The sequence below is a fragment of the Peromyscus eremicus genome, chromosome 1 (genome assembly GCF_949786415.1).
Source record: "Peromyscus eremicus chromosome 1, PerEre_H2_v1, whole genome shotgun sequence".
Taxonomy (NCBI): Eukaryota; Metazoa; Chordata; class Mammalia; order Rodentia; family Cricetidae; genus Peromyscus; species Peromyscus eremicus.
This window is the reverse complement of record NC_081416.1, coordinates 127801391-127824897: the sequence shown is the minus strand read 5'-3', so window position 1 is coordinate 127824897 and position 23507 is coordinate 127801391. Positions and strand designations below refer to the sequence as shown.

The following is a 23507-nucleotide window of genomic DNA, read 5'->3' as shown; positions in this document are numbered from 1 at the left end:
ATTACCCGGCCGTGCGGTGCCTGGCAGCCTGCGCTCGCGGTGCAATGGGAGACGCCATGTTGGCTCAGCTCATAGGACCAAGTCAAAAGCGAGCTTGCAGGCAGAGTTTTCACACGCTCGAGCTCCCCCTGACCGCCCCCGCCCCCGCCCCCCGCCCGTCGCTGCTCGGTGCACGTCCCGGGAGAGCAGCTGGGCGCTCTCGGCACCCCGGATTTTCCCGGGCTCGGGGCGGAACACTGCGGCACTGGCGGTGGGGGCGGGGGCGGGGGGCCAAGCACTTTCCCGCAGCCGCTGCCAACTCCCGACCCGGTCCCCGCCGCCTGCCGATGCTACCACCAGGCCGTCGCCCGGGACCCAGCCCTGGACGCCGCCCGCTAACTTGGAGCCCCAGGCCCTCGCCGCCACCACCCCCCTCCCCGCCACCTCCTCCCCCCCAGCCACCCCGTCCGCCCGGGCCAAGCTCTACGTGAAAGGCCGAGGCAGGGCGACCGCGAGCCGAGAGAACCGGCTAGAACCAACCCCCTCCCTCCCTCCTCCCCCGAAGCTCAATCTTCTCCCAGGTTTGTTTGAAAGTGGCAAGAAGGAGCGATCGCCCCTCTCTCTCTCCTCGGACCATTGTTGCATTTCGCCTCTAACTGGGTTCTCTCACACCACCGAGCGCCGGGAGGAGGGGGAGTGGGGTTGGGAAAAGAAATAAAGCGAGCTCAGATCAGATGGAGGAGGGAAAAAAAAAACCAGCAAGGAAAAAGAGACACTTAAAGGGAAAGAGTCGCCATGTTTAGCAGCTTTTTTTTTTCTTTCTTTCTTTCTTTTTTTTTTTTTTTTTTTAAAGATCTCGTCAATTTCACACAGAACGCACTCGCTGGGTCCCAGCCCTCGTCTTTTGTCTAATTCAGTCGCAGCAAAGATCTTTTGTTCTAACTCAGCGTGAAAAGAAAAACTTTCTTTAAATGCAATAAACTTAAACCGAACTCCAGACTCTAAACAGATCCTCCTCCGGCCACTCTAAACAGATACAAGGGCTTTTGTTTTAACCCGTTGGAAATTTTTGAGTCCTGTTTTTTTTCTGCCTCGAAGACCCCCAAGCTCATCGCTGAAACTTAGAGAGAGCCAGAGAGAGATTTTTCAACGCCTAGAACACATACTTAAAAGCATAATAAAACAGGGGACTGTCTTTTGCTTTGAAAATCATAAATTATAATTTAATGCCAATAATAATTTACAACAAATGGCTGTTTACAATAAGCTAACACAAACAAACAAGGAAAAGGGCCTATGTTTTACTTGGTGGAGAAACTTCACACACTCACATGGATAGCACTTGCAAGAGGGGAAAATAAACAACCAACAAAACCTCCATCTAAAGGTCAGATGCTGCTGCAAAACATACTTTATATTTATATATATATATCTACAGAGAGAAGGTGAGGGTCAGATGGGGAGCTCTGCCTAAATCAGGCAGAATTTTCAGGTCTGCATGGATGAACCAGAACTGAGCATCAAAGTTTAATGCACTTTGCAGAATGATCCCTTTTCTTTCACCTCTTTCATCAGCCCCTCCCTCATTTTAAGATTAAACCACAACATGGTAAAAGTATTGTCAGGGAGGGCAGCTTGGAAAGTCTAAATAAGAACAAATTGTAAGTTCCCAGCACTGAGCTTTTTCCAAACCAGGCAAAGAGAATAGGAGACTGGAACAAACAGTAGGCTTCCCAGATCAGCACACCCTGTAAAGTTTTTATATTCTCATTCTCTCTCTCTCTCTCTCTCTCTCTCTCTCTCTCTCTCTCTCTCTCTCTCTCTCTCTCCCCCCTTTAAAAATTGGCTTCTAAGAATGAAGGATCCCAAGAGCAGTGCAGACTGTAAATTACAATCTGAAATGTCCAAATGTCCATGGGTTTTTATGTACATAACTCCAATGGAAAAGATTCCCTTGACCTGTGGTCATGCTCTCACAGACTGAAGAGGGAGGGGGAGGGGAAAGGCAGGCCAACTGCAAGTTATCATATATACATGAAAAACCAGACCCTTCATCGCTAGCAGCTACATCACTGTATTCAAAATCCTCTCAACAGCCACGCTAGATGAGAACCACAATTTTTTTTTAAAAAAAAATCACACTTACTTAAGGAAAAACTCATTGCCAACAACTGCCCTCTATTTACAGTGCTGTGATTAGCTTGCTCGAACAATCCTCTGCATAACTGTCAGAAATGTACAAAAGAGCATTTTTTTTCCTGATCATAAAATAGATACTGATCTCAAGATTTCTAATACTTTTCACAATACTTTCCCTAAGCAGGCACTTAAGTGTGACAAATATAAGGGCCTCTTTTTTTTTTTTCTCCTGGAAAATCCATTTTTAATTAAAAGGAGGATTAGGTGAATGGGGGTGGCTTACTATATCAGTGTGGCACTTCCTAAACCATAGATAAACCATTAACTTCGGCTCCCCCTACACACACCCAAATGAAACAGGCAAATACACTAGTCTACCTTTGAACAAACTGATTGAGGGAGTAAACAGACGGGCCCCTGCTGGCTGAGCGAGGGCCCACAGGGTCTCAACCTGATGGAAAGACAGTGAGTGGGGACAACCAAGCCCGGTTTCAGATATCAAATAATATTTTAATTTCTGAATACTTTCAATTTTCCTTGGAATATAACACACAAAGACTCGACCGAACAGTTCAGTTATTATAACTTTTACAGTATACAGAAATGTTGCACTTAAAAAAAAAAACCTTCAGTTTTTTTTAAAAACACAAACTGTAAACTCTAAGATACTGAATCAATCACGTTACCTATAAGTGCCAACAGTGTTATTTTGTCATGCTGATTTCAATGGTATTTTTTAAAAAGGGGAAATATCAACAATTATAATACAAAGGGCTTGCAAATATACAAACAGATATAGGATTCATAACAATTCCAGAACTAAGGGGGGGGGACCCAATTCAAATTACAAAAGTTCACTTTTTATTCAAAACCTCAGCTTGTGTCTTGGACACATTCCTTGGCTGCCAATAAATTCCACAGTTCCTTCTCTTTCTTAAAATATTTTTAAAAAGCTAGGTTTGTCGTGGTATGGGGAGGGTAGGGGAGGCTGTGTTGCATGTGATCCCTCCAGCTTGCTAATTAGAGTGCTCAACTTCACCTAAAAAAATTTGGCCACCACTGGTAAGTGCATTTCCACCATCTGAGTTGCCTTTTAAAGTTTTATGTCTTCCTATGATATTTTCATGGACTCAGTTTTAATTCTTGCAGAACATATATTTTAATGATACACAGTTTTTAAGAAGCCAAGATTATATCAAAACTTATTATAGAACCACAGAATAAACTGGTTTGGAACCAGAAAAGTACAAAAAAAAAAAAAACCAGCTAGAGGTACATAGACACAGGACAATTAATAATTTGGAAAAAAAAAGACTTACTTTGTCCATTCTGCTAATTTTCTCCCAATCTCCTTAAATGCACTTTTAGCAATATTTTTCAAAAATTTACCAAAAAGAAAAAAAGACTAATTTCCTTTTTATACAAAAATGATAAGTAGCAAGTTGCTGTTCTGCCCAACACAGTTGTTTTCTTTTTTTAATGCATTCTGTAAAAGTTCATTTGACAGTCTCTCTCTCTCTCTTTTTGAAATTCACAGTCCATTAAATTCTTCCCCCTCTTCTTTTAGCAAACTTGTAACATCCTTTCTTAACAGAAGGAAATTAAGCAAACAAAACCAGTCTTTTGCCTTTTCTTTCTGTGTTTCACTCCCCCTTCTTATTTTGATTTATTTATTTATTGAATTGCCATATACGGCCAGTTAAAACTGCTGCCGGACAGTAACATATCCCGGATGAGGGTTTCGATGGGGGTTTTACCTACCAAACGGACGAAAAACAATTGCTCTATGACTGAGGAGGAGACCGTGCGGAGGGAAGGGAGGCGAAGCAAAAGCTTTCCGAACCGCGTTGGCTGGTTGGGGTACTGGCTCCTAACGTACTCTTCCAAAGCACACTGGGACTTTTCCTGCAAGCTTTCCACATGGGCTACATCAGACAGACCACAGGCATCTGGAAGAAAGTTAAAAAAAAAAAAAGTGCAGAAAGAGGGAGAGAGAGAATTCATCAGATTAAGAGGCTTGAAATGGGTCACCTGAGGTGTGCACACATTGCCCTGTCAAACTGCCCCATCCAGAGTTGGAGCAAATGCCTATACACTGAAAACTTCAAGGGGAGGGGGGAGGAGGCGGCAAAGCTTGAGATGGTCCTGGAGTGTTTACTTTAAAATAAAACACGCTTGGGTGCTACAAGCTTTCATTGCCCCAGTCCTCAGCCTGGGTCACTGGGAGGCCCAAGAAGAAAGTATATTGGTGTATCTGGCCCAATTTAGTACTCAGACAGACAAAACCAAAACCACCAAGGCTTCTTCCCCCATCCTCTGAATTTGGCTTATTATATAGTGTGTATAGGGAGGAGGGGTGACAACCTGGCCCAGCTTTCAGTAATGGCGTCCAAGACCCAGCCTCAGATTCTCCCCAAAGAGAGCGACTCATTTTTCTCCAGTCTTTGAAACTGATTTAAGTGGCCCTTTAAAAGTGATCTTGTCAGTTTAGCCCTATTGAAAGGCAGCCATGCAAACTGTGATCTCTCTGTTCATTTGAGCTGTTTCTTTCCCCTCCTTTTCTTCTCTCTCCCTTTTCTCCCACCCCCCTTTATTATATTTTTTTTTAAGCCCAGGTCTCTCCAAGAAGCATCACCCCCCCCCCCCCGTTATCTTCAGGAAAACACTTTTCTTTTTTCTGATACGTGAAATTACAATAAGTGCCTTTGAAATGAGACGCTTCTCGGTGAAGGCGGTTCAGGTTGTGACCTGACCTTTCAGGGCTCCCCAGACAAGACTGGGGTTAACACATGCATATTGTGAATCATTAAAACAGATATTCGAAAACAGTCACCACTGCCTCCACCCCTACCAGCAGAACACATGCAACCTCCTCCACTGTGTCCAGGACTCCATGTGTCTACAGATGCCTAGGTGTCTGTGGTCAGGAATGAAAAGATCTGTTTGTCTAGGACTCCTTCCCTCCTTATTGGTACTGTGTGTCTCCCTCTGAATCAGATAACAGGAACCTTTATCTCTTTGTGAGGCCATCTGCATTCTCCATACAGGCCTCCACATCTTGCAAACAGCAATAAATTAAACTGTTTCGACAGTACCAGGCATTTCTTTCCTTGAAAGACCAGGGGTAAAGGCAAAGGACTAACAATGATATCAAGAAATTCACAGCCATCCCCATCATCTGAGGACATGGGCTGGGTATCGGGTTACGAGAAGGGGGTGAAGGTGGCTATGGGACAGGACTAGTGTGCCTCTACATTTGTGTCAGGCAAACACTGTAGACATGACGGGCTCATGAGAAGAATAAACCAGATTCAACCCTCTCTTTACAGCTCTGGCCTGACCAGAGTGCTGACCTCTGATTGATTATCTAAGGACTTTGGAAGGCAGGGTTTGGGGTGACTGGGGTGGGGGGGGGGTGTTCTATGTGAAAAACAGTAACTCATACAAGACAGCAGATTGAGAATGAGCCTGCAATGGACTCAGCTAATGACTTGGCTCCCAGACTTCTTTAAACAACAAAGAAGAAACCGTGGTACTCCTGTCTGTGTGTCCCATAAACTCACACATCTCTTCTAGTTTTCTCACTGTAAGCTTAAAGATCTGGAGTGGGTGACTAGGTTCCAGGCCCTGCCAATGCCCAGATGTTTGTTATTCTTAGTCAGGAACCCTGTTCCCTTCTCAGCCATGACAAAGGAATCAGCTGACAACTTAGTACAAGAATGTTGAAGGGTGGGGGTGATTTCCACCCACCTGGGCCATGCCTGAACTGAGCCCGGAGGCAGCCAAAAGGCTCAGGTGTGGCCCCAAATGGAAAACCAGACACTTTCAAAAAATCATTTGGCCTCAAGAGTTAATGAATATCAGATCTATTACTCACACAGGTTAAACTACATGCAAACTAATTAGATTTCCTAATGCAGTCAATGATGGTTTTATATCTCCAGCAACATTCAGATCCAGCCCAAGTTGGCACACACTTTGGGTTGCTTGAAAACTGCCTCAAGTGTGCCTGAACAGGAGAAGCCAGAGGCCAGCCTTCAGCCCCCTGCAGACATTCTGGAATTAGGGCCGTCCTTCAGCCCCTTCCTGCCCTTCTCTGACAGGAGTCCCCCTTCTCCTGGCAGCCTGCATTATTTTCATGAGAACGTGATTTTGAAAACTGCTGCTCTCAGGTTAGGGTTGTCTGGAGCCCCAACTCCTACTGAGTTCACAAGCAAACTTTCCCCCTGCAGGGACAAACTTTCTCTTACAGAGATGATGCGCAGGGCTGCAATGTGTCCAGGGGCATCTCCTTGAGGTCTCAGACAGGGTGCCCAAAAGGAAAAAGAAAAGAAAATAAAAGAAAAAAAGCCTAGAGCTTGAGGAGATTCCCTGGGGGCCACCTAGGCCCAGAGGGCCTGGGCTTAGTGAGGGAGCAGGAGAGTGCATTCCAGGTTGGATACTGAAGGAGAGGAAGGGGGCTGAGAGGGCCTCTCTGGGAGTCAGTGTGTGGAGCATCCTTCTGCACACAACAGGACAAGCCAGCAGTTACATCAAGTTCCCACTTTAAAATACACTCTACGGCTTGGCCTTTTAAAGGGGAAATGGGGCTGGCCACTTTTCCAGGCCCTAACTCTGCCCTGGGAGCTCCTGGGTACCTGAGAACAAGTCTCCATCCTACCTGAGGTGAACAGGACTATGGCCTTGAGGCAGCTGTACTCGGCGGAATCGACGTGCAGTGCCTTGAGCTTCTCCACTTGCTCTTGGAAGATCCGTATGTGGTCCATAAAGGCGACCACCCGGTCGGCCGACATGGGTGAAGCGTGCAGGCCAGCAGCGGCCAGGAGCGGGGCGACGTGGAGGGGCATGGAGCACTGCGCTGCATTCAGCACGAACAGCTCGCTCCAGGTGAGGCGAAGAAGGGCCACCTGGTCCGTGATCTGCAGGTCAGGGAAGAAGGGGATGTTCCGGGCCCACTCCACGGCGCTGAAGAGCATCCGCGCGGCCAGTTCGCAAATGTTCTCGATGCCCATGATGTTGTTAGGCTGCATGCACTGGCTGCCGAAGCGAGACGTGGGGTAGGGCTCTGCGCGCAGCAGCAGGGAAATATATCCGGACAGGTACGAGTGGCAGTTGAGGGGGTCCCCGTTGGTCAGCGCGAACTGCCCGTGGGTAGGCTGGGTGGGCGGCATCCTGCCCCTCTGTACAGCTGCAGAGAGGAAAGGGGACACTCCACGGTTAATGATCAGCCTTGGTCCCGCATCCTTCTATATGACCCCAACCTGTCCCAGGCCCCAGAAACAGCACCAAGAACCAGGCAGGCCTGCTACAGCCGGGCTCCCAGCAACCACTCCTCACAAATCACCTCCCAGGCCGGTTCTGACCGCCAGAGCTCAACACTTGCCTGCGAGGCCCATCTGGGGCTGGTCTGCCGAGAACCCAGAATTGGTCACTTTGCCTGGGGGGTCCCCTGAGCTGTGAGAGGGATGTAGCATTCTGGGGCACCTTTCTTCTTCTTTTTTTTTTTTTTTTTTTTTTTCTGCTAAACAACTGATATTTCTTATTGATTGGAGAAGGAACGGGAGCGGAGCGTAGGGGGAGGGCGAGACGCTTTTGCACAAGACATCAAGGTTTACCCCAGATGGCCTATGGCCACCCCCGAATGACTGTCCCCAAACCATGTAACCTCAACCCCGGCCCAAGAGGGAAACCCCGGCGAGAGACAGAGTCTAGGTCCGGCGCCTCAGCCTGATCAGTGAGCTCGGAGGAGGGGAGACAAGGCAGAGGAGGGCGGAGAGAGAAAGAGAGGCCGGCAGAGACGAGATGAAGCCGGAGAGAGGCAGGGAGCCGGCGGCGGGCGCTGGCGGAGCCCGGGTAAGGCCGGTGACGGCCAGGGAAAGCTAGCAAGGCTCAGGCTCCTGCTGTTATCTGAATCTGGACCGAAAGAGTCGCTCTCGCAGAAACACAAAGAAACCCCGGCTTTGGCTCGCCCCAACCCGGAGCCCGCGCCGGGCGCGGAGCGCGCCATTGGTAGAGCACTGTTCCCGTCTCTGGGCGAATTTTATATCACAAAGACCCAACTGGTGCCGAGCGAAAGCAGCGGCCCAAGGCCCCTCGTCCACACTTTCTTACTCCCTACACAGCTCTCTTGGTTTCAAAAGTGAAAGGAAAAAAGAAAAAGAAAAACAAGAGGTATTTTTTAAAGCAGAATGTTAATCCACGGAGAGGTCACATGAGCGCTGCCCAGGAGGCAGCGTTAATACGGCGAAGTGCATAAAATTGCCATTTGTAATTTGAACCTTCTGTACAAAAGTACAATCTCAGGTTGGTTTTTTTTTTTTTTTTGAGAAGGTGGGGGTTGGGGAGAGGGGTAAGGAGGAGGGACATATGTTGAACATGCAGGAAAAGCAAGGGGAGAGAGAGAGAAAGAGAGGACTTTAAAACAACAACAAACAATCCATCCCTTGCAGAAAGGTGAACTCGAATGAACTCCCAATCAATGCAAAGGAAAGGAAAAGCAGCCTGATGAAAGATTGGAGAAGGAAAGTCTGCTAAAGCATGCGGACTGGAGGGTGGGGGTGGGGGTGGTCTGGGTTGCAATGCAGACCCTGCTCCTAGTACCAAACCCCCTTTGGCTGCAACACGGGGAGCTTGGGGCTGCTGTGTCCTTACCCAGAGCAGGCTAGCCAAACGCACCCAGGGCCCCGGGACCGCGGGCGAAGGGGGGAGAAATGAGAGGCCGATACCTTCCCGTCTCATGCCCACTTTGAGGCACTTTTTGAGGCGGCAGTACTGGCACTGGTTGCGGTGGTGCTGGTCGATGGGACAGTTCCGGTTGGCGCGGCACGTGTAGCTCAGGTTCCTCCGCACGCTGCGCTTGAAGAAGCTCTTGCAGCCCTCGCACGTGAATTGGCCGTAGTGCTTGCCGCTCGACTTGTCCCCGCACACCACACACTCGATGTGCTGCTGCTGCTGCTGCTTGTCGCTGCCCGGGCCGCCAGGGCCGCCCTGGCCGCCAGCCGCTGTCTGGGCCGGCGTGCTGGCCGGGCCCCCTTGGCCCGGCGTCTGTGGCGTGTGCGGGGCGCCAGGCGGCGGGCCCGGCACGGGCGGCGCCTGCGAGGCCTGGCTGCCCTGAGAGCCGGGCACCTCGTCCTGGGGGTCGCGCCACGTGCTGACTACCATTGCCATATCTATGGGGGCCGCGTCCGGACTTCTGCTCCCCTGGCTGCGGGCGGCGGCGGGGTGGCGGCGGCTCCCGGGTCTCGGGCTCCGGCGCGCCGCCTTTTGTGTGTGCGAGGGTGCGAGAGGGCGCGGGAGGGCGCCCCGGGTGGCTCAGGGCTAGTTGATTGAGGTTGGTTAGTTTTTCCTTTTTTGTTTTTGCTTTTGCAAAGTTTTGTCGATTGCTTGTCTGGCCCGGTGTGTTTGTTTTGTTTGTTTCCCTCGGCTCAGCTTTGTTGGTTTCGGGGGGCTTTCCGTCAAGAGGGGAGGGCAAGAGGACAGGGGAGAGCGAGTGGGAGCAGAACGTGGAGAGAGGGAGGGGAGAGAGAGCTGCAAGTCGATTGTCTGGCTTCAAGACAGAAGTAGGAGGCAAAAAAAAAAAAAAAAAAAAATCTCTCCAAAGATCTCGCTCGCTCTCACTCTCCCTCCCTCTCTCCCTCTCTCGTTCACTCTCTCGCTCTCAGATCTAGTGTGCAGCGGAGGAGTTGGAGGAGAAGGAGGAAGAGGAGGAGGAGGAAGAGGAGAAGGAAAGGCGACTGTCCGGGGGCCAAGTCCAGGGCAGCCCACAGTCAGCCATTCAGGAAAGCCATCGAAATCAGGAGGACTGGGAGAGCGGAGGCGCCGGGCGCGGGCGCGCCCTGGGAGCCAGGCAGGCCGGGGCGGAGGCCGGCGGCCCGCGGAGTGGCCGGAGCTCTGCCCGGGTCCGGGGGAATCAGCATGAAAGTGGTCCGCGTCCGGCGCTGCGCGGCGTCGTCCTGGCGCTGGGCCGCCGCCGCCTCCTGCCCCGGGCGCCTGGCGCGCGCCGCACTCGCTCCGGACGCCGCCGCCGCCGCCGCTCTTGGAGGCCGCTCGCTGCTCCCCGTGGGCCGCCCGGGCCGCCGCCGCCGCCGCTGCCGCCGAAGCCTCCGGGTCGGGCCCGGAGCCGCCGCGTCTAGCGCCGCCGCCGCCGGTGGAGTCGCTGCTGCCGCTGTTGCCGCCGCCGGAGCTGCTGCTGCTGCTGCTGCTGCTGCTGCCGCCGCCGCCTCACACACATAGGGAAAGAGTCAACTCGCCAGCGGCGGGGGAGAGATGATAAGAGAGAAAGGAGGGCAGATCAGCACCTAGAAGCGCATCCTTCGTGCGCAGAGGGGGGAGAAACGGAGAGAAAGAATGAAAGAGGGAAGAGCAGCGCGGCACCCGGAGAAAGGAGGCAACTCCGGCAGAGGAGGAGGAGAAGAAAACACACACGCGCGCACGCACGCACACACCGCGGAGAGAAAAGAGCAGAATCAAAGTGATCAAATATGCTAAAAAGGGGGGCGCGGGAGGGAATGCGATTTATAGGCGCCGGGGCTGGCAGAAGTGGCTTCTCCGCGATCAGCTCACTGAGCTCTCTATATAGTGAACTTTGACACGACTGCTGCAACTTAGCGCACGTTACCATGGCGACGGCGCGCCTTATAAGGCAGCCGCCGGGGTTGGCCTGGCCCGGCGCGCGCGCGCCGCCCCCTCGCCGTCATTGGCCGGAGCGCGGCGGCCCCGCCATGGCGGCAGCAGGAGCAGCCCGGTCCTAGTGCGAGCGGCGTCGCGACTGCCGTGCGGGGCGCGCGGGGACGGAGGGGGGCGGGGACGGGTGGCCGCGCCGCCCAGGCCACCGAGCGGGGGATGGGCCCGGGCGGGTCCGGGAGCGCGGACCCCGCTCGCCCCGCACCCGGCACCCGAGGTTACCGCCCCGGCGGCGAGGCGAGCGCGCTGCGCACACACTACGCCTCTTAAAGGCTCCGCTAGAGGTTGAGGATGGAACCGAAGACTTAGTCTTCTCGCAACTTGGCTTTGCCACTAAATGCGCGGCGGCTCGCGCTCCACCCGGGACTCCCGGCGCATTATGTAGAGCCCACGATGCTAAAGACGGATAACGCTTCCCTCTTCTTTGTAGAGGGGTACGCAGCGGAGGTGGCAAGGTGCCGGGATCTGAGCTTGCAAAAGAAAGATTTGACTAGATCCGTGTGGTGGCAAATCCTTTGCTTAATGAACTCTCATCACTTGCTCCGTTTGGTAGCTCCTTTTTTTTGTTTGTTTGTTTTATAGGAAAAGGAGCCGTTGAATATCTGCCTTTTTCTTTGGAGGGTTAATATTTTATAGATTTGTGGCCTGACATTTTAATTGCTCAAATGAAGCATCTCGGATGCTGAGAAGCACAAGTAGACTTCACCTCATTGTCATCACGCAATTAAAATAAATTCCCCTCAACTTTATCCTCTCTCATTGGTTTTAGCTAACTGGCCAGCCAGTGACCTGTCACACACCCGGTCATGAAAAGAGGGAGAAAGACCTTTCTGTCCGGTGATGGACAGGCGTAGGCAGCCGCTCATCCTCGTCTGTGCACACCCTCTGTACACACATGTAAACGCACATGTATCAGATGCACATTTGTCAATGTACCCAGACAAAGACGTCCAACACGATGCTTCTAGGTCATAGAACAGTTGAATACGGACTTCATTGTTCAAATTCTCTTTAAACATCCATGTAGTCATTAAAACACACCCAGAGAGCCTGCTTCAAATTGGCAATAATACCAGCACAACTCACAAGAATCACAAACAAGCTATAGTCTTCCTCCAAAGAGTCGCCGCAGAAAAAACCAACCCCACAGCCCATGACATTCTGCTCACGATGCTCAAACCATGGACATTGCTGTGTCTTTGAATGTGTGCCTGAGTTTTAAACATCAAATATATAGAACCACCCCCAGGACACATTATATTCTACTGGCTTGATTAGGACCAGGTAGTTGATTGTGAGGATTCCACATTTGTACGAGAAATTTGTGTGCTTAATAGGGAATACTTTGCACCAAGCCAAAACTAAATCCATAGGTCAAACAGGTTTACCAACAATGAAACTATTTTTTACACAAAAGGTGCTGAGCTACTGGGGGAAAAAAGAGGACAGTGCAAAGAGTAAATTGACAACTTCTGAAAAGCATCCTTGACAGCACAAAAATCTGGCAATATAAAGTTACTTTAATGAAATAAAGTGGACGTGTAATTGACATGGGTAGACTGCACTTTCGGGCAGTTTCTTTTCCACATACAGGCAGAGTGTGAGATGAGGAGCGTATGAAGATGTGGGGGAGACAGAAGCTGGCTTTTCGGCAAGGGAAAAAAATCATATATTTTTTAAAAGTCTTCCTTAACCTTCTCCTTCTGTACTGAAATCACACATTACACCAAAGTGGCAGGTACTGTGTTTTTTTGAATGTTTTAAGAAATAAGAAGGTAGAGCAGGTACTTGACTATCATAAACCTAGTGTGCTAAATAAGGTGGCCACAGAGTAAAGCCAGGCTGAGCATTTCTGGCTGATTAGAGATACCACATAACTTTCTCCTACAGAGAACAAGAAGGAAAGATGGAAAATAAATCATTTCAGAGAAGTCTGGGGTTATTTTTTCTTTTAATTTCTCTGATTTGGGGAATTATTTGATGCTGCAAATATCAGAATATAGAGGCAAGCTCAGCATACAGTGAGACTGAGGTTGACACAGGAAATCTAATAGATATTCCCATCTCGACTTAATAGATGAGCATAATTGATTATAGAGAAATGTTAATCTTGCCTCTCCAGTGCAGTCATTTTCATGGCAAGATTACTTTCTGCACACACACGAAGATGATGTTTGAGGAGGAGAAACTTCATATATATATACACACACACACACACACACACACACACACACACACACACACACACATATATGGGTGAAGGCTGTAATTTCTTTAGGTAGTAAAGTGAAGAATTTCCCTTTTACAGAACTGCAGCCAGCTAGACACATGGCCACACAGCTACTATCAAGTCAGGGGTGCTTCACTTTGTATTTTAAGGTTGATTTAGCTATAGAAATGCTGTTTAGAAGGAGAAGAAAAAAATCACCATATGAATTGTAGTTAATTTAATGAGTGGACGAAGAGACAGGACAGCCAGACTGAGGGGTTTAAAAAAAAAAAAAAGCAAAAATATTTTTTAAATGTCCTTTTCAAAGATGCTCGGCTGTCTTAACTCTAAGATTTAAATGTCCTGACTAAAAGATACATATCTACATATTATTATTTTTAAAAACTCAACTGAGCCTTTTACTGCAAATGTAAATTTATTTTAATGAGAATTGTGACAAGCTTTATTTGACTGGTCAAAGTTAGGGAAAAACATTTGTCTTAATCTGAAAAAAAAAAAAAAGTCCCCAACTCCCAGGAATATGGTTTCCTTGCAGAAAGTGGTTGGCTGGTCTGTAATTCTTTACAGATTAAATCACAATGTGAATACAGACCCCAGCAATGCCGAATTTAACTCTGAGTTCAGTAGAATCCAGGATCCATTGAATTTCTCCTACCCCTCCATCTAGTCGTGTGTGTTTTTCTCTTCCACCACACTGGAGCTCCGTGAATAGGGAAGGGGCTTCCATTGTGTCCCACTGAACTTCCAAGTCAATGCAATTTTTAACCACTGGCTTGTGGTACTTTGAAAATCACCAGGGGCTGTCAGAGTTGGGTCCTCTGAAAAATTTACAGTGCTAAATCAGAGCATATGCTGGGAGGGGAAAAAATTGCTTAAGATTGGAGCAAGTACAGTATCCGTCTGCCCCCTAGTGTAAGAGTCCTCGCTGCCTAAAATCCAACTTTATAAGAAAAGGAGCCCTTAAAGGGAAACGACTTGGGGCTCACGTAGGCATAGGAGAATGAAACTTCTGTACATTTTAATCTGAATAATTCTTCAGGATTTAAAATTATTTGGCTGTGGCTTGGTTGGACTGCACTGGAATCTCGCCGCCTCTACGTTTCTCGAGTCACTGGTGAAGAGGTGATTTTTTTTTTTTTGTGAACTGGGTTTATGTGCGTCCCCCTCACCCCTCCTCTCTTTTTCTTTCTGCCTCTGTCGTCTCTCTCGCTGGCTTTTTAAAAATGAGGAACCGTTCCATGAACATTTTGCACACAGCACAGAATTGCTTCTAAAGTCAGCCCGGCGCGGTTGCAATAGACAGCAAAAAGGTAAACCGTTTGCCTGAAATCCGCACGCCAGCTCCACCACCCCGCCCGATGGTGAGTACCCTTCTCCTTGCGATTCTCCTAGCTTAACAGAGCGCTCGCCTTCAGGAACCGCAGCCGAGGGCGCCGGGCAAGGGCTTTGGTCCCTGCTCGCCCGCCCGCCCTCCCGCCTGCCTGCCTGCTTGCCTGCCTGTCAGCTGCACAAGGTTGCAAAATGAAGCGCAGAGGCAAATCGAACAGGAAATTCTGATACCTAAAGCCAGCATAGCAGCCCCTTTGCTAACAAACCCAGTCATCTTGCTGCTCGGACAACCCGGCTTCTATGGCTGGTTTTCGGTCAGTTCTATGGAAGGAAATGAGTTTGAGAAGACAGGATGAGGAGATGGGAGGCAACCGCGGTCTTTATGCTTCGGTTTAATCATATTTTGGCAGCTTTGCAATTGTATTTACCACCCCCTCTCCCACCTCTGCTACCACACACATGTAATAAAATATGGCAACGCACTGAATTGACTGCCCCCCCACCCCTTCAACCACAGTCCAAGGCAATGCATACACGTTAGCAAACCGATTTTCTGAAAATCCCCAAGTCATCCCCAAACCCACATAGCACAAGGAGAAAAGTGAGAGAGAAGAGAAAGAGAAAAATAAATACGGAAAGCAAACATACCAAAACCATATTTGCCTTGTTCAAGGTCCCAAACCGCTTGCATCTTCTTCCTAAACTGGAATAACTCTCCTTTAGTTTGGCGGGTGAAATAAACGCTTTGTTGGCCCCCTGAAAAGATGTGTCTTTGATAATTAAAGAGACTCTCCTCCTCGGTGTTTATCTAAGCGATTGTGCAAACTGATAAAAAAGTAGGCATTAGTCTGCAGGGAAAAAGAGGAAAGGTGAAGGGAGAGATCTTCCACCTCAAGGAAGTGCTTCCCTGTGTACCAGGCGCTCTCAGCCTTTGGAAAAAGCCTGCACACTAACTTTAGAGAGAGACGCGGCTTCAGGGAGCTTTGTACATAGCTGCTGAGGAATGCAAGCCTCGCCTTTAAGAAAAAAAAACCCCAAACCGTAGGTAGGAGATGTCTGGAGTGATCCTTGTCTCTCATCTGATGCCTTAGAAGGAAGAGTGCGTTGTTACACCTTGTTTGGGGCTGGAAAGAGGAGACTTTAAAAACACCCTTCCAATTGAAAAAAAAAAAAAAAATCTCCCAACTTAATGAGTTTAGTCGGAGGCTGGAGCAAACGGCTCAGCCTGAGCAGAAAACCGCAAACAACTATAGGCAATATTGCAAAGCAAGACAACCGGAGGCAAAACCAAATTCCACGGTTTGGGGTCGAGATGGACGGAGGCTAATCCTAAAGCAAGTTGGGAAAAAAAACAGAGGTGGGAGAGGAGGGGGAAGCTGCAGCCTGGTAGACTGGCAGACAGGGTCCTCTCACCCTGGATCAAAGATAGAAGTTGAAACAGGAGGCCAACATTTTTTCCTAGGAATCAGTTGGAATCCTCATTTTCCACTTTTAACTCAAGTCGCCCCCACCCAAATGATTTTTCTCCCTCTCCCCTGTGGATTAGTGCTTCCCTCCCCCTTTCTACTGTCCATTCTAGAACTTTCCTGAAGAGGAAATCTGTTTCTTTTGGGGGGAGGGGTTCCCCATTTCATGCCTGCAAATAATGAATACTTAATTCATCCCCTCCCTTTATCTTTCCCCCCAAACGAATAAAGGAAGCAGAGAGACAATAACTAGCAAAAATTGAGACTAGACTGGACTGCGGCTTGCAGTTCAGTAGAGTTTTAACTAATGGATTTTTGTTGTTGTTGTTGTTGTTGTTTTGTTTTAAGAGAAGAATAATGGGGAAACATGGATCTTTTATTTTAGGAAACTGTTATGGTAAGATGAATGTCAGACTTGACAAATGGAACTAACGCTCTTCACTGCTTCTTGTCCTTGTCTTAAACAGGAATTAAGTTAAACACAGTGCTGAATGTTAATTACATGTTTACTGGCTAATGAAAATTACAAATGGTTTTGCCACCTCAAACAATGATGAAAACCCTGAAGACACTGTAATTATATACTTTGAGGGAAATAACTCAGAATATTGATCATAAGAAGTGTAAATCTTTTTTTAACTATTCATTAATACCATAAATATGGGCTACAGAAGTTTTTCCTTGCGGTTTGTCTCCTCAGTTAACACTGAGTGGATGGCTGGTGGGACTCCTCCCGAGAGGAGGTGAACTCTGTCTCTTAGAAGGAGGCCACGTGTGTGACTCAGGAGTGCCCCCTCCCTTCCGCCCCGCCCCCTTCATCCCAGCTGAAGGTCCAGGAATCTCCAGTAGGGAGGCCCCCCGCTAAGGGCAGGTGAAGGTGATCTCAGTCCCGCCTCACTCCTCCACTTCTCTTGCCCTCTTCTCTCCTTCTCTTCCTCCTCCCTTTTCTTTTCATGCCAGGACTGATCGATGACCACCTTGCCCAGCCTGGGCGCCTGGGATAACCTAATGAAAGACCAATTAGGACCTGGCAACTCATCGCCACCCAGAGATGCAGTCCTGACCACCTCAGCTCCCTCCTTCAGAGGTGGCTTAGTGCTGTTTATTGCCAGAGAAGAAAGGGGGAAAAATTAGGGGTGGAGGTGGCTGTTGGGTAAGGTGGCTCAGGCGCTGAACCAGAATGGAGTACAGGAGTAATTATTTTGTGGTCATTTTCTTTCAACTTTAACCAAATTTAGAACACTGGCCGCCACTCTAATCTTGAGGGTCAAAGGTGAGAGACGCACTAGCCCTAAAAGGAAGGCCCGCCCTGCCCGAAAGGCCAATCAGACAGTGACATGGGGGCGGCGGTGGCAGAACTGCATGGCTCTTGATGGGGAGGGGGTCGTAAAACACACATGCGGGAGTCCAGCACCAAGGGCAGGTTTAAAGTGAAATATTGAAGATTTTAAAAGAGGTGTTCAAGGCTTGTGGGACTGGAGTCCTCCTTTTCCCTGAGAATTCCCAAGGCTCTGGTCTTTGTCTTAGAAGGAATGGAGTTTCTGAATGGTGTGAAAGGGACAGAGAGGGTCGCTTCCAATCGATTTTACTTGTCCTTTCTGCCTTTTCGGATCAACGCCCTTCAATGGACACAGAGGTGCTCTTTCAACCAAAAACTTGTGCTACATTTTCTGCCTGTATTGGTGCTAAATACAATAAGCATTGGGCAGATTTTCTCCTCTTTGCTCTCCAAAGCTAAAAAAAAAAAAAAAAAAAAAAAAAAAAAAAAAAAAAAAGCACCCTAATTAAATTGTTTTATATGGACAGTCAAGACGGACCAATTAAGTATGCATTAGTATAAAGATAGACTCTGCAGATATGGAGTTTTAGAAAGCCATGGTTATGACAAAGGCGAGGGCATTAGAGTGTAGGGAGGGGTGCGTGGACACAGCCGAGTTGCACTGTCTTCTCTGGGCCCCCAGGGGAATTGCAAAGGCCCAGGCCTCAGGTGAGAGGAAATCAGGCCGGTTAACAACAGGTGGGCGGGCAGCGGTCGAAGACTTGCAGACGCAAAACCCCAGGTCTAAGAGCAGAGGAGCCTCCTTGACGAGCGGCTGGATATTCCTCACGGACTACAGCCACCGCAGTCTAGCAGTCCCAGGTGGCAGGAATCGTAGGACAGGATGAGGGCGTGCAGTGCCCACTCTGCATCAGGGCCCACTTCCTGGGGTCCCCGGGTCAAGGTGAGGCTATGTACTCATGAAGTTGTGTGAGCTCGCCCGTGGTCGGCGCTGACACCGCGGGGCCACCTGGACCACAGCCCTCTGGCTGCCAAGAGTAGCCCCCCTCACCCCCCAACCCCAACACTTCACAGCTAACCGCCTTTTTGCTCCTACGGAAAGGAACGTCTGGTGGTGAAGAAAGTAAAGTTCCCACCAGACGACCTCCGCGGTCCGACTGGCGACAAGGACAAGATGTTGGAGGAGCGGAAAGGCCAGGGGTTGCAGAAAGGGTGGCAGGGAAGCAGGTCCCTAACTGCTGCTCTGAGCTCTGAGCTCCTCCACCTCTTTTCCGCCCTAGGAGGGAGGCATGGGCGGGCGAAGAGCATCGTGTCCCGAAGGGGACGACCCTCAAAGCAAGGGCTGGGGCCTCCCTGCGTGGTTACGCAGGACTCTGATAGGTGGTCCTAGGCCACGGGGACGCTAGCGTGTCTCACGGTCTCCGGAAGGGCTCTTGGGGGTGCACAGAGAGCCCTGGGGAGGGAGGAGGGAGTGGAGGAGACAGTGGCAGCCTGGGGAAAGTGGCTGAATGTCAAAAGTAAAAAGGTTGAAAAGGCAATTTTCCAGACGCGCTTTGCCCCCCCATTCTCTCTCCTCCTCCGGCCTCCCGCCCGGGCTGTAAATCTGCGGCCGGTGGCCAGGACACCAGGAGTCCCCTCGGCGGCGGGGCCCGACGCGGCCCCGCCCGCAGAGCGCACACCTCCCGGTGGGCCCCGCATCGATCCGAAGCCTAGCTGAGGATGTCACCGCACTAAATATTTACTGATCACACACGAATAGCCAGGGCTCGAACGATTTTCCTCTGTGAGGAGAGCGCAGAGAGCAGGGTAAATCATTTTATTAGTGTGGATAAAGCCCAGAGCACACTCCGGGCTGGAGTGTTTTAAGATGTGTCTTCAACGGGATGAAAAGAGTTAGGGGAATCGATACGGAGTGATTAGAAGCCCCCGGGGTGACGAAGGGGGACCTGACTTGCGGGGATTTGGCGGGGCGGAGTGGGAGGAAGCCAGCCCCGAAGGGGAACGGCGGGACCACCACCTAGGATCTCCAGCGCAGGCCTCGGCCCTTCTGTCCTCGACGGGAAAGGTGACAGCGCAGCCAATGATAAGGGTCGGCTGCCCGGCTTCGCAGATAGGGCTGAGCGAGCCACCGCGGGGCCAAGGGCTTGGGAGCCACCGGCTCTACACCGGGAGTGGCAGTGGCCAGGTGGCCACCGGAGTTGATGGCTCGCGTGGAGCGGGGACCACGGACACGTTTCCCCAATTGTAGTGTCTCCAGGCATCCTGGGTAGCCAAGGTGTGGCCCCAAAGGATTGTATGCTTCGCTTGGCATTTTGGAGACGCCTTTTAGGTGACACTTCAAGCTTCCCCAACTTTCTCCTTGATCAACCTCCATCTTTCATCTTATTTAGCATCCCTAAAGAGGACCCAGTAGCCAAGCCCCACCGACTGCTTTCCCTGCTACTCGCCCAATGGTCAGGATCGCCACCGGGTGGCGAGACTCCCCCCCTCCCCCCGCCGGAATCTGCAAGACCAGTGGATTCCAGGTTCGCGGCTCGGCTCCTGGGCAGGTGAGATGAAGTGAAGGGCCAGCGAGGATTAAGCCAGGAGCTCCAGGGGAAGACGCAGGACTGTGGGTTCTTCCTCTGGGTCACAGGAAATCAGCGTTTGCAGGATCGGGCCCCACCCCAGCCGTTGGGGACCTGTCTGGGGTCCCAAGATTGGATGCTGGGAGCAAAACTGGCCGAGATATAAAGTCTTGCGGTTCACGAGGCGTCGGATAAAATTTACTGGAAGGGAGTAGAAATCCTTATCCGCAAAGCCAAGCAGTAGTGTTCTGGCTCGAAAATGGATTTTCACTCCTTGAAGCGCGAGTCTCGCTTCTGTGAACAAACCTAGAACTTCGAGACAGCTGTAAACAACCTAGAAGGCGCTAGTTTTTGGAGGTTGAGGGTTGTAGCAGAAGGTGAGGAAAGAGATCATCTCTTTTCCTTTTTCCTGCTTCTGATCTTTTCTTCAAAAGGAAAAACAAAACCTTTCAAAAGAAATGGATAGCTGCCTACTGTGTGTATGCGTGCACACGTTTTCATGTGCATATGTGTGTAGAAAGGTGTTCCTTTCCATTGCATGATTTTCTTAGCAGCTTGAGGTATTCAGTTCAGACTACCCTGCGTTTGCTTCGGTGCAATAGGAAACAGCTGAAAACCCAATTCATCGTTTTCTAGAAGGGAGATTTTTTTTTCTTTTTAATATGAATCCCAGTGGATTAGAATGGTGTGTTCAGGTGTGAGGCAATCAGCCTCGCTCCCTCCTTGGTAATCCTGATCCTTGCCTTAGAGGAAGCTAGTAGCCCCGCTGACCTAGGGAACAGTCAGCTTGGTCTCCATTAACCCTTATTGGTCCTGGCTACAGAATGAAGGTTAGCTACCCAATCCACCCAAAGATTGTTTTTAAAGGGGATGTAAGGAAGGACATAAGGAAAGAAAAAAGGAAGGAAGGGAGGGAAGGAGGGTGGGAAAGAGAGAGGGAGCGAACACTTGGGGTACTTTAGCTGTAAAGGTTTAGAGTACTGTGCCCTTCACTTACACACCACCCTATCTTCACCCCCCCCCCTCCCAAGCAGAGTTTTCTATTCAGAGACAACAGTCTCATCCATCAAGACAGCATACTCCAGGAAGATGGACTTTAGGGAATAAAAAAATAGGATGTAGTGAATTCCTCCTCCCCTGTTTAACTGACCACCAAATCACTTTAAAAAATATTTCTCCTCTCTCTCTCTCTCTCTCTCTCTCTCTCTCTCTCTCTCTCTCTCTCTCTCTCTCTCACACACACACACACACACACACACACACACACACACCACGATTATCCTGTAAGAGATTTAAAAAAACCAGTTCCAAGACATGGTTTACCTTTGCTCGTTGAAGCAAAAGCTAATTTAGAATCATGTCAGCAGCCGAATCATAGTCCTAAAATCTGGATGAGATTAGGAAAATATATTCAGCTGGCTTTAAATGTGGTGGCATTTCTGTGAGTCCTGAGATGATGGGCTTGAGCAGGGAGGTGCAAGTACATGGTGGGGATGCTCTCTCAGTTTTAGAAGTGCCTTGATGGATTAAAGGTTCATGTACTCGAACACTGGACAGAGGCTGTCCCTCATGTGTACAGTCCTGGAGCCTGGCAGGAGGCAGTGCAGAAAGCCTTCTAGAGCTACCAGTTCTGGAGGGTAAGCTGAAGCAACTCAACAAGGGTAGTGCCATTATGGCTTGCAAAATCCCAACAAGGCACTTCCAAGTATGAGCTTGAGACTTGCAGCTGGTAGCTTAGGCTGGGTGTTTAAGCACACAGTGAACATCTTTCCCCCGATATAGTTATTCAAAAATTCAAGGCTCTACGTGTGTGTGTGTGTGTGTGTGTGTGTGTGTGTGTGTGTGTGTGTGTGTACTTTTCAGCACATTGATCACTTAAAGCTTAAATCCTGGACTATAGATGATGTCGTCAGGAAACTTTCTGCCCATTTTACCAAGCCCAGTATGGGATATCCATGATTTCAATATTGACATTACATTTCAAGTTCCTTTCCTGCTGAGGAAGTTCCAAGGTCACCTGAAACCATACGAACAGCCTTTCTTATTTAGAAGTGGACAGAGTCAAGAATGATGGTTGGACTCATATATATATATATATATATATATATATATATATATATATATATATATATTATTAAGAGCCTGTAATGAAATCTTTAAAATGACAGTTAATTTTTACTGTGGAAGAGAAAAAAAGGAAAAAAAATATTAACTGATGCTATCAAGTGCTACATGTGAAGGTGTTAGTAAGGAAAATATCCAGGAAAATTAATATTGTTAATTAGCTGCATGAGCGAACTTCAGGCAAATATCAGCTGCACAACAAATGAAGGTTCATTTGACTTAAATTCCTTTAACTACACACTGAAAGCAAACTTTGGAAGGAAAAACAGAATTTAAGGATTCACTGTTTTTTTTTAGGACATTTACCCACCTCCCGTTTCTATATAAAGATATGACTTGAGAATATGTTGATGGCCACAATTGATATACCGCCATGTAGAGGAACATTATATGTTAATCTAGAGAACATTTGGGTATCTACATCACCAGTTTTACTTCTATTCAAAGGCCACTATCTTGAAAATGTGTAGGTGCATGTGAAAACTAAAGAAATTCTGTACGGAATGTAAGAGGGATTTTTTTGTTTTTAAACATCACATTTAGTTTATTGGTTATAGAAAATATTATCTTGAGGATTTTCAAGCTGTGTGTTTGAAAACAAATTACATTAGCCTTGTTATTTTGAGTATAAGGTAGAGAACTGTAAATTCCCTATTCATCTATTAGAATTTATTATATATTAATTAATATTATCTAAGAGATTTTTATATACATGATTATGGCAAATTGATTGAGATGATGCCCTTTAAACATTCAAAGTAAAACTGAAACCATTAAAGGAAAGAAATATTGATCTCGGTGACAGATGTCACACTGGGTATTTCTTGATAGGACCACATCACATCATATGTCAAATGTCAAAGACAAGAAGTTAAAAATTAAGGAAGCCCATGTCTTTGCATATTGTATGTTAGCTTATTTATTCCCAAAGATGCTGCAATTTTCTGTTGCCTATTTTCTTGTTGTTGGTCATGTTTCCAAACACTCCAAAGAATTTAGTGCCATGAAATTCCAGAACTGAGGTGTCTTAAAAGTTATTTTTTTTTCCTTGATAGACTTCTCTGAGTGATAAAGGCTCAGCTTATTTACCCATTGATTTTTTTTTCTCCCAAGCGATTTTGGCTAATTTAATGGCCTTCAAAAATCATGTATTATCTTGCAAAAATCTATATTTCCTATATGCATTGAAGTAAAATAAAAGATATCTAATCTTTTTAAGGCGGTAAAGTTCAGTGTTCCTCAGTTACTGAAGAACTACTGTATCAACTCCCAGGGTTTTATTTAAAAAAGAACACCCAAATCTGTAAATTTTTTTTTTGTATTTATGTGCACATGTGTGTAGGGACACGCTGAGGCTGTAAGAGGGGTCTGGTCCCCTGGAACTAGAATTACAAGAGGTCGTGAGCAGCCCAACATGGGTGCTGGGAATCAAACTCGGGTCCTCTGCAAGAGCAGCAAGTGCTCTTAACAATGGAGCCATCTCTCTACCCCTTACTTCTTTCTTAACAACTCTTAAAACCGACACTGATATGATGTGGATGAACACGTAGTAGGAAAGCCTTTGACTCCCTATGTTTACTCTGGAAATGTCTCTTATGCTTATGTACTTGAAAGATCTTGGGTCAGAATTATCTAGCCCCTTAAAAATCAGCGAATAAAATTTCTAATTGATGGACACGATGTTTACTTTGAAGTTTCAGCAACACAGAACA

At 48.3% G+C, this 23507-nt stretch overlaps 1 protein-coding gene and 1 long non-coding RNA gene across 5 annotated transcripts in view; one reads left to right on the top strand and one right to left on the bottom strand.

The window, feature by feature from the left end:
• Positions 1 to 1174: 1174 nt before the first annotated feature.
• On the bottom strand, positions 1175 to 15482 carry Nr2f2 (nuclear receptor subfamily 2 group F member 2). 2 transcript variants are annotated; one of them, XM_059273032.1, is made up of 3 exons: positions 15008 to 15482; positions 6779 to 7306; positions 1175 to 4067 (listed from the first exon to the last, which is right to left on the bottom strand). In XM_059273032.1, exons 1-3 carry the CDS (start codon positions 15048 to 15050, stop codon positions 3793 to 3795), a joined length of 846 nt encoding a protein of 281 aa, XP_059129015.1. In that variant the 5' UTR covers positions 15051 to 15482; the 3' UTR covers positions 1175 to 3792. The 2 variants fall into 2 exon arrangements, with proteins under 2 accessions (XP_059129015.1, XP_059129008.1); XM_059273025.1 differs by lacking the exon at positions 15008 to 15482 and adding an exon at positions 8844 to 9973.
• LOC131918875 (uncharacterized) overlaps positions 13584 to 23507 on the top strand; it is a 35011-nt gene continuing 25087 nt past the window's right edge. For 2 of the 3 annotated variants that reach the window (XR_009381119.1, XR_009381118.1), the window contains exon 1: positions 13587 to 14391. This is a non-coding gene — a long non-coding RNA (uncharacterized LOC131918875). Of the gene's footprint in view, positions 14392 to 23507 lie in introns of all 3 variants that reach the window. The other variant, XR_009381113.1, reaches the window with a different exon arrangement.

Coding starts and splice junctions, on each gene's coding strand:
- Nr2f2 (XM_059273025.1), bottom strand. CDS start 9,285: ATGGCAATGGTAGTCAGCACGTGGCGCGACCCCCAGGACGAGGTGCCC. Junction 7,307..8,843: donor AGTGGGCATGAGACGGGAAG/GTATCGGCCTCT, acceptor TCCTCTCTGCAG/CTGTACAGAGGGGCAGGATG. Junction 4,068..6,778: donor CATAGTCCTGTTCACCTCAG/GTAGGATGGAGA, acceptor ACTTTCTTCCAG/ATGCCTGTGGTCTGTCTGAT.